Raw genomic sequence first — 11,260 nt, 5'->3', positions numbered from 1 at the left:
AAGTGTGAAATATGATATATCAAGAACTATGTAATGTTTTGAACAACCAACAATAAAAAATTAAAAAAAATAAAAATTAAAAAAAAAAGTTGATGAAATAATCATTATCCCATGAGGGCTAGGGTACAGCTCAGTGGTAGAGTACTTGCCTAGCATGTGTGAGGCTCTGGGTTCCATCCACACACACACGAAATAAGGTGCTGTAGAGGATAAATCCATAAGAACCGAAGTTGCACACATATTTTTGTTATAGAACTCTCTTATAATTAGAACTATGTAAAATTTTAACAGACTAAACAAAAGGTACACTGGTCACTTTTAAGTATTCAAAAGCAGAAACTAAGAGATTATTTAGAACAGAAAGAATTCCAGTACTGGGAAAAGTTAGATGCCAATGGTGAACTAGAAAGAGAAAAACTGTTTGGCAGGGCAGGGGTAGGGAAGTGCTAGGGATTGAATCTAGGAGTGCTCTGCCACTGAGCTATATCCCCAACTCTTTTTTTTGATATAGGATCTTGCTCAGTTGCTGAGGCTGACTGACATGAACTTTGACCCTCCTGCCTTAGCCTCCCAAGTGGCTGGTATTATAATCAAGCACCACCATACCCAGCTGACAAGATCTATTTGGATGATAGGAATATTTGGATAACTGATTTGTGATCCTAATTTAAAAGTTCCAGTGAATACTGCATTAAAGGAAAAGACAAAAGGAAAACACCAAATAGAACTTTTTAAACAAGTTAGGAAGTCTGAAAGCCAAATGTGGGTGTTTGTTTTTCTTTTAGATTAAATTAAATAACATCAGATTATTTCTCAGGCCTGGTTCCATTCCAAGTCAGTAACACCAACATCAGAGTTTGTTTCCCAATGCTTTTTCTTGTAATTACATTGTTATCTTCCTCTTTTGCATTTCAGACACCTATTTCAAGATAAGCCCAAATGTTAAACTACTACTAAAAAAAAAAAAAAAAAAAGTCACAGAAAAGTCAGAATTAAATTTTATTTCACATTTATAGAAACTGTGAAAAACACCGACATTTTCCCATGTTACAGCACAACATTTCAACGGAATATTTCTTGCCATAAATAAGATCTTACTGATTTGTATAACTGAAATTAAAGTTTTTGTTCTTCAAGTTAAAATAAAAATGACTTAGTAAATGATTGTTTAAAATTTTCAAATCCAGACATAAACATATGGCTTCATTATTAACATCCTATATTGTCCATTACGAAATTATTTCCATTATCAATTAGCACCCATTTATAAAGATGCATTCTTAACATTGTTTTGGTCAGTTGGAGTACAGAAAAAAAAATTAACAGTTCAGAAATATTAAGCATACATTTTTGCAATATACTAAATTGTGAGGGTACTACATCATATATATAGGGGGGGGTCTGATTAATTTTTATTACCCATAAATTTGTTTTCAAATAATTTTTATAAGTAATCTGGAAAATCTAATGCATATTAAACAAAGAATTGCTTTTTTGATATTGAAAATTTAACCCAGGGGTACTTTACCACTGAGCTTTATCCTCATCCCTTTTTATTTTTTATTTTGAAGACCGGGTCTTGCTAAATTGCTTAGGGTCTCTCTAAGTTGGTGAGGCTGGCCTTGAAATTGTGATCCTCCTGCCTCAGCCTCCAGAGTTGCTGGGATTACAGGCATAATTTTAAAAATCATTTGACTCAACTGAAAATTTCAAATAAGTACACTGGCAGACAAAAATAAAGCAACTTTTTCTAATGGACAGCTCATTTTCTGTAGTAGTTGGTTTCAAACATATATATATAGAGAGAGAGAAAAAAAGTAAATCTAAACCGTATGCTATAAGACCCAATCATTTTAGAAACCAGTTTTTAAGATCAATCTCAAATATTTCAGAAAATGCCAAAATATGACCTAATTAATTAGTCTTTCAGTTGTTTACAGAAAAAATAAAACTACAGACAGAATTGTTCTTATTGATTGAATATTCTAATAACTAAACAGGTCTAAATTTGGACTAAGGTATAGTTTTTGAAATATGTAGTACAGGGAGTTTAAATAATGTTCAATTTCTTTTAAAGCATACATTGATCTTAAATATCCTATGTCAGTGATTCAGATGTCTATGGCAAGGAAGCAATAACTGGTCTGCTACTGAAGGACAATCAAGAAAGAAAGGACTTTTATTTTTCTCGAGAGAAAAGAATATTAAATAGAAATAATATCAAGGAAAAGAACAGCCTGGTCCCCCAAATAAAAGGGCAATTAATTGAAAAGAGCAACACTATTCTCTGTTGACACTTATAAGCATTATCCCTATTATCAGGAATAATGTAACACCATCTAATTGTATGTATTACCATCATTATGTATATACGAATATATATATATTAAAAAATACAGATACTGCATGGTGACTAAGCAATTTTGGAATAAATCCATAGACCAAGTCACAGCATGCATAAATTGTTTATATCTTGATTGCTTGTTTATACTGAAACAAATTTTTGTCAAGCATACTAGTAATTTTCAAATGATATGATAAAAAATTTGGTTGTAGTATTTTATTTTGCTCAATTACATTTAAGAAAAAGAAGCTAGGTGCTTCACCTATTTTAATACTAATGTAGTCTGGATCATCGTATACAAATACATGTATAGAAACTTAAAAGATCCTAGGTTTCCCACGGAGGAGCCATTATTTTGTCTGTATCATTGGTGTGTATCTGCAAAACATTTCAACACTGCAAACATTAAAAGTTTTAAAGTTGAGCATGGGAAAAGGTTTAGACTCTACTGCAATGATGCTGGTGTACGTCTACACAAGGCCTCTTAGTGATGTCAATCAACCGGAGGTAGGAGTTTATCAATGAATTGCTTGACATCCATCATTTCCTGTTTGAGATAAAGTTAAATTAGTCAGCAGCAACGTAAGTCAGAAATTAAATCCTCACTAAAATGTCATTAATGAAATCCAAGTAGGAACATAGGTAAGCTGAAGTCTCATTTTTATTTCTATAATAAAGAGACATGAAAGAAAAATGAGGGCTAGGTTTGTGGCTTAGTTGTGGAGCACTTGCCTGGCATGTGTAAGGCACTGGGTTCAATTCTCAGTGTCACAAATAAAATTAAGTAAATAAAATAAAGGTCCATCAAAAACTAAAAAAAAAAAAAATTAAAAGAAAAATGAGGCTTTAATAGAAATTTCATAACATACCCTATGATGATCATCATATACTGAAATGATAGCTTCTGATTATTATCTAGTTTCCATGAAAATGGTTTACATTTTCTGATATTTAAATAAAATAAAGCACTGGGGAATGTAGAAGCTTAGAAGTTACAGTACATATACCAAGAAGACTTGGTAAGTGCATAGTAACTGACAATCAAGTCTCACTTTTACCATTCCCTCATTAGAATGAAATGCTAAATCTATAGCATAAACTATTTTGTGCCTTTAATAAGGAATTACATACAACTAACCATCAGAAAGAAAGAACATACCTAAGATAGGCCTGGAAGGATCTGAATATAAGAACAAACTTCCTCCTGGAAGCCTCCTGTGTTGAGTGTGGCTCACAGTTTTCCCATCTCCCTCAAACCCACTTCCTGCCTTTTACACTTGAAGGCCTTGGCCTCACTGTTCCACAAATCATTGATACAGAGAACCTTCAACTTTATAATTTAGTCACTCAGAAAAGAAGCGTGCAAATGGTCCTGAGTTCAACTCTGGTACCACACACACACACACAAAAAAGCAGGGTACCTGTGATGCTCTAAACCCTCAGTCCCTCCTGGGTACTTAGGATGCCAGCACCTCCCTCTCCCCTCTCAGTGCACTCAATATTTCATAGGATATCAAGTCCCTTGTCTTTCTGGATAAGAAAAAGTGGGTAGTAATATGACTTATCTCTAAAGCAAGTGAATTAACCAGGCTGAATGGCTATAAAACAGTGTTGCATGGACTATTTCACTGCTTAGCCATCAATCTTTTTTCTTTATTTTTATGTGGTGCTAAGGATGGAACCCAGGGCCTCACATGTGCGTGCAAGGCGAGCGCTCTACCGCTGAACCACACCCCCGCTTTCATTCTTATCAAATGATCACATCTCCTACTTTACTGAAAAAGCATCTAATGTAAGCTCTCAAATAAATAATCTCTTTTCTACCCTGACATCTGTTTACATTCACCTATTCTCTTATATTTTGATTTCAAGTATTTTCTCCTACGGTAGTACAACTCATCTATAGTCTTAATTCTACTATATGATCCTCCAGACTTCCTCCTCTCAATTATCTTTTTTCCATTGCATCCTCCCTTCACCACAGGTCTTTCTCCCATCTAAAAATGAGACTTCCTACTCTTCACCAAAACTTTTTTTTTTTTAAAAAAGGTCTGTATTCCACTCTCTACTTTCTTGTCTCCCCATCTACGTCACATGGTCCACTGTAGTTTGGCTTTTCCTTCCCAAACAACCAAGGTCAGAGATGGCTTAACACTGGACAGTTCCTTCCTGGCCTCTCTCTCTTTAATCCTCTGACATACGTGATACTGCTCTTTCCTGTAGAAATTCTCTTCCCCCATACTTTCAAACACCTACTCCTCTTTTCTTTAGCCTGAATTCAAATGTATCCCCCAAAGTTCTCTCTCTCAGCTTTTTTGATGATGAGGTTCTGAGTACACTATTCTTCACTGATCCACAATACTGGTAATTATTCCAAGTCTCCATTTATAGGCTTGAGCTACAGACAAGTATTTCTAACACCCTATTTTGATACAGTAGGGGTACATCTCAAAATGGTCACAAAACTCAGTATTATCTCCTGCCTGTTACTCTAAAATTGCTCCTTGTACCTACTTTATGATGGCATCTTTGGCATCTGAGCTAAACAATCTGGGACCTCTTTGAAACCTCCTACTTTCCTACATATAGAATTAACTTCTAAATTCTACAGGAGTTCTTCTCACCTGCTCTGGCATGTAGATTACATCACATCTCTCACTTTGATCAACACTGATGGTTTCCTGCTGTCTAGAGAACAAGCCGCTCCCTGTCTCTTCTGTCCTACAACATCTAGCTTTTCATAAAACTTTGGCCAAAATGGACATTTTTTTCTTATTGCCCTATAGACCTTACCTGCATATTTCCTATCTGTATTCTGCTCATTCCTCAAAATCCAGCTCTTTTATTATGATACCAGCACTTCCTAAAATAAAATTAATCTCACCTGTCTCAGTTTTTCAGGGCACTATTTTTTTTTTTTTTTTTTTTGTGGTTCTAGGGATTAAACCCACTAAAATATATCCCTAGCCCTTTTTATTTTAAGATAATCTCCTAAATTGCCCAGGTTGGCCTTGAACTTTCCTTATTCCTCCCTTAGCCTTCAGTAGCTGGGATTACAGGTGTATACCACCCACACTTAGTTACAGGTACTTTTTTTATTTTTATTATTTTTAAATTTTCTTTTTTTAGTTTTAGATGGAAATAATATCTTTATTTTATTTTTTTTATGTGGTGCCGAGGATCAAACCCAGTGCCTCACGCACGCCAGACGAGCGCACTACCACTTGAGCCACATCCCGAGCCCCCAGGATACTTTTTTATTTCTTTTTTATAATAATGTTTTTTTTTTAGAGAGAGAGAGAGAGAGAGAATTTCTTAATATTTTATTTTTTAAATTTTCGGCAGACACAGCATGCCAGGCGAGCGCGCTACCGCTTGAGCCACATCCCCAGTCCACTTTTTTATTTTTTAATTTATTTAAATTTTTTGTGGTACTGGGGATTGAACCAAGGGGTGCTTATACCAGCCCTTTTTATTGTTTATTTTGAGTCAGGGTCTTGCTAAATTGCTGAGACTGGTCTCAATCTTGCAATCCTCCTGCTTTGGCCTCCACAGTAGCATAGTATGTGCCACCACACCTGGATGACTGCAGGGTAGTTTTCAAAAACTGCTACTAGAGCACATATCATGTTCTGTTTCCTGTTAGATACTTGGATAAACATCTTTCTCCTATTAAGTGTTAATTAATTAACCTTAAATTTTAATAATTAAAAGGGAATATTTATTATTCACTTTTGCTTTTTGTATGATTTCTATGTGTGATGGACAATGAGGGATTTGTGGAATTTTAGTGAATAAACGTTTGAAGACTAACCTAAGATTTAAACTGAACTCATTAACTCTTTTAAGTCCCCAAGTGTCAAATGTTATTGATCTTAAAAATATCACATAAAGAAGTTGCAACTATGACTCTGATCACTGTTTCCAGATACCTACCTGTTGACATGAACAGTGCATCATGCCTTCATAGATTTTGAAGGTTACATTTGCTGGATTTACCAAAGTCTTTAGTTTTTCAACAGTAAGAGAACCAAACATTAGCGGAACTAAAGGATCACAATCTCCATGGCACTGAAGAATAGATAGCTCTCTATTAGGGCCGCTGATGGGACTCTGCAAAACAGAATAAAAGTACCAGTTAGTCACATGTATAAAGCATTATGCCAGATACTTAAAACTGTACACAGAGTAATAACAAATATGTTATTACTTATTATTTCAGGTGATATTTGGCCAAAGAAATAAAATTCCTTCCTCTCTTCTCCAGGTCTCTTTATTTAAAATTCTATAGAATGATTGCCTTGTTTTATAACACATCTTCCCAATGAACCCATTTCTTGAAATCTATTACATCTTAATTCATTTCTATATTTTCAGTGTCTTGATATGAGAAGTAATTAATATCTATTAGGATACATTAGATTAATCATGTTCTTTTTCAGTTTTATTTAATTGATTTTAATAAGCAGTTAATAAACAATACCTAGTAAGTGCAAGAAACCAAAGAGTTATAAAATAATAATAAGACAAAACCCTAGATTTAAAAATAAATTTGGGGCTGGGAAAATAACTCAGTGGTCGTGTGCTTGCTATGCACAAGGACTTGTGTTTGACCCCCAGCACCAACCCCCCCCCTAAAAAAAAGAATTTGAAAATAATGTCTACATTTCCCATGTGTCTTATATATTGCTTCACTGTTGAATATTTAGAAATTATATTCTATAGTAAAATTCTGCTATCAAACCCTGATACTAAAAAATAGTTCTGTGTATTAAAAAAATAGCCCTAATTTCCATATACCCCTTAAAATATAAAATATAAATCAAATAAAAGATTTATGACCTAAGGCTTATTTCTTATTCCATTCTATGCAATCCACAATAAAGACAATAAAGAGTGTGTAGGTAAAGCCTAGTAACACTTTACAAAGGCCCAAGGAAATTCTTTTTTAAAAAGGATGACTGAGCCAAGCATGGTGACACATCTGTAATCCCAGTCACTGGGAGGCCGAGGCAGCCCCAACAACTCAGCGAAGCCCTAGGCAACTTAGTGAGACCCTGTCTCAAAATAAAAAATAAAAAAGAGCTGGGAACATGGTTCAGTAGTTAAGCACCACTGGGGTCAGTCCCTGGTAATATAAAAAAAAAAAAAATACAGTAAGATAAAATAAATAAAATAAAATTTAAAAAGGATGACTGATATAAACCATGTAGTAATGATGTCTCACTTAGGTCTATTGATTTTAAGGAAGGTCCCACTGTGGTGTGGGATTTCCACAATGGGAAGTTTACTTTCTGTTCAATTTTGCTATAAAACGAAAACTGCTAAAATAAATAAATAAAGTTTCTTGATTTAAATAAAAAGGATGACCTCCTCAACATTATCTGCTACCTCTTAGCTCAGAAATCTAAACCAGGCTACCTGTGGGAATGAAGCCCGGAGTGGAAGCCAACAACTGAGTGCAGTGACACCTGCCAGTTTCTGCTGTGTGGTGAGAGCAGTGTACAAAGACAAGGCTCCTCCCTGGAAAGCAAGCAGGGAAAGTCAATGGAAAATCCACACTCTGCTAACACAAAGTAGGAAATTTCTTGTAATTAATGATGTCCATGAAGATATCAACTGAGTGGCCAATGTCAAATCAAATCAGACAAACAGTGGGAATACATACCCTTAATGCACACAGCTCTCTACACCAAAGAGAACATACCAACTACCCAGTCAAGACACAGACAATAAATAGTATAGTAAACTATTTACAGCATGCCTTAGGAATATTCTGAACTTAGTTATCATTTTCTCTTATGAGAAGTCTCAGGTCTAAAATCCAATCTTGTCTTAAATTAGTACTATTTTCTAAAAGTGGGAATCAAGATAACAAGGACAGTGTAGCAGACATCTTTAGAGTATCTGCCCACCCGGTTCAAAACATCCCATGTCCTGGGAACTATAATCCTGCAGCCATCTAGATGCCTATCACCCTGATTGTGCCCATATGCCACTGCTAGGGACATCCCAGACACTGATGGTTGTTTTCCCAGGAACTGTGGAACTGGGATTCAGTGACTGTAGGCAGTCTCTTTGTGTGGCTGGAACTGTAACTTGTAAGCTCAAGAGCTGAAAAATTACAAGCTGCAAGAGCTAAGATGGCCAACAAATGATGGAGAAGCAAATGAGGCAAGTGAGCTGACAAAGAAAGCTGAAGATGGAGAGAAAAGTCCTGATGGCTTTCCAGGTTCCCGCTACTTCCTGAGTCCATACTTTATTTTTAGGCATGGTCTCCCTGTTATGATACTACAGACTCTTTTTTTTTTTCTTTTTTTTTAAAGATAGATAGATACATAGATAGAGAGAGAGAGAGAGAGAGAGAGAGAGAGAGAGAGAGAGAGAGAAATTTTTTGTAATATTTATTTTTTAGTTTTTGGCAGACACAACATCTTTGTTTGTATGTGGTGCTGAGAATCGAACCCGGGCCGCACGCATGCCAGGCAAGCGCGCTACCGCTTGAGCCACATCCCCAGCCCTACTACAGACTCTTAACTTAATCCTTCTTGCTTAAACTCATGATGTTCCATCATTCCACACATAGGTATTAGGGATTGTTTTCTGTAGGCTGTTATCAATAAATCTCAAATAGACAAGACTCCCAGGTACACTTCATATTTTGAATCAAGCATTAATTTTTGTGTCTTATGTTTCTGTCAAGATGTGTATTATGCACATTATTTCAACAAACACCTTATCAGTAACTCCTTTTTACTGTATTGTATCAACAATCTTATGTTTATACTGAATTCTATTCTCTCAATAATTCTAGAATTCTGGCATTAGCCTAAGTAAGGGAACACTCAGTTGCTGATTTAGAAGATTTGTAGATTAGAAGCTAGAGCATTCTAGGACAGGTGATATGGAAACAGGTGAAAAGCTGAAGTAAAGACATGAGGCCAACACAAGGGAACCGTGGCTGTTAAAAAAGTACAAGGCGGAGAAAAAGTAAAGACAGGAAGAAAGATACCAAAATAAACTTTACACATTTATATTTAAAACCTATTTTTATATAACAAAAAAGGGAAAGACATTATTTTTCTCTCATCATCTACCTATTGTTTCTAGTCCAAGTCACCTAGAACAAGGGACTTATGCCTGTATTATCAGAGTTCTAATTAATTAAAAGGGTACATAGCGTTAACTTAAAAACCTAACCACAGTGTTGTTATTGTTATTTTAAGAAAATACATTTCAGGTTTCAATCAGTTTCCTTAATAAATTGATTCTGAAGACAATCTAAAAGACAAAGGTTATTGCTAAGGACACAGAAAACTAGGAAAGCAAAAATGTATCTAAAGTGAAAATTAACTAGTTTTAATCCAAACTTAATTCAGCATTAACATCCATCAAGATTCTATAATTCTTCCATAGAAAATGACTGAAATCTCAGATTTCTAGATAAATATACTGATGGTACTGACATACCACTCAAACTTTAACTTACCTGAGAAAATCCTCCCAAAATAATTCTGTTAGATGGAATGCCATTCTTCACTTCTTGATCTATCAAAGCTTTTACTAAAAACAAGAAAGTTAATCACAAATGCTTTCAAAGTTAAGCCCAGAGATGCAATATAAAATAGGAAAAAAAAATAGTAGAAAAGCACTAAGTATATTCAAGGTGAAAATGAGTGAAAAACCTGAAGCACTCAGTTAAAACACAAAATCAGAATGTCTTTTCATTACGAAACTTCTCAGATTTTGCAGGTGCTGTATAACTTAAAATTTCAACAATTTCTTGTCACTTTGTAATACTCTTTCTTCATTGAGAGGTGGATATTCTTGCCCAGTATGGTGGTGCACTCTTATAATCCCAGCCACTCAGGGGGCTGAGGCAGAAGGACTCCAAGTTGAAGGCCAACCTGAACAACTTAGTGAGACCATGTCTCAAAATAAAATAAGGGCTGGGGTACTGCTCAGTGGCAGAGCACTTGCCTAGCATGCATGAGGCCCAGGATTCAACAGGGGGTAGGGTGTATGCATACGTTTTAATTCATGGTTAATTCTGCTCATATACATTTTATATTTCTATTAAAAAACTATAAGGCATTTATACCTAAAAGTCATCATTTTAAAATAGCATATAGTTTTTTTTTTTTTTCTCCCAGAGTTGAGGAGTAAGCCCATGACCTCACACATGCTAGGCAAGCATTCTACCACTGAGCTACATTCTCAGTACTTTTTTTAAAACAAATATCATTATTGTATTTTGAGACAGAGTCTCACCAAATTGCCTAGGCTGGCCTGAAACTTGGGATCTTCCTGACTTGGCCTCCTGAGTTTCTGGGATTACAGGTGTGTGCCACTGTGACACCTGAGTTAAATAGCATATAGGATTACATGTTTTGTGATTTACAGTATTTAAAACTGTTCATTCTAATTCTTAAAAGTATCAGTAAAATTTTCCTATAGTCAGTAAATAATTGATGAGGGAAGAATTTCAAATAAGTACTTTTGTTTCTACAACATACCTTGACATGCACCATACAAATATAAGTATTTAACAACTCCTGGAATTTTCTTTTTCCTTATTATTAATCTTGTGTTTCATGGATAACTTGACATTTTACAAATCTGCCTGATGTTTTACATACATACATTCTTTCATGTTTTTAAAAAATCAGAATCTCTGATTTTATATTTCCTTTTTTATCAAAAACAAAAAACTTTTGTATTGCCATCTATCTTAGCTGGCGACCTAATGCTGGGTTCACAAAATCTGACTATTCCAATAACTTAAGAAAACAACAAAGAAAGCAGGCAAATATACAGAGGTATCTTTTCAAAATCTCCGACCTTAAGGATCCATGGAAAGAGAGCGAGCCACTGGAATTCTTTATTCTTATATAGCGGACACACAAGGGGAGGTTC

The 11,260-nt window shown here is 35.0% G+C and overlaps 1 protein-coding gene across 5 annotated transcripts in view; it reads right to left on the bottom strand.

Annotated features, from left to right (window-relative positions):
- Positions 1-986: 986 nt before the first annotated feature.
- Positions 987-11,260, bottom strand: part of Lypla1 (lysophospholipase 1) — a 36,277-nt gene continuing 26,003 nt past the window's right edge. For all 5 annotated transcript variants that reach the window (XM_071602363.1, XM_027932878.2, XM_071602364.1 and 2 more), the window contains 4 exons: positions 9,834-9,907; positions 7,766-7,867; positions 6,281-6,457; positions 987-2,891 (listed from right to left, as the gene is read on the bottom strand). In XM_071602363.1, coding sequence (XP_071458464.1) covers positions 2,838-2,891; positions 6,281-6,457; positions 7,766-7,867; positions 9,834-9,907 — 407 coding nt within the window. In that variant the 3' untranslated portion in view covers positions 987-2,837. The remainder of the gene's footprint in view (positions 2,892-6,280; positions 6,458-7,765; positions 7,868-9,833; positions 9,908-11,260) is intronic.

This window comes from Marmota flaviventris, chromosome 15, assembly GCF_047511675.1.
Source record: "Marmota flaviventris isolate mMarFla1 chromosome 15, mMarFla1.hap1, whole genome shotgun sequence".
NCBI lineage: Eukaryota > Metazoa > Chordata > Mammalia > Rodentia > Sciuridae > Marmota > Marmota flaviventris.
This window is presented reverse-complemented; position numbering and strand designations above follow the sequence as displayed.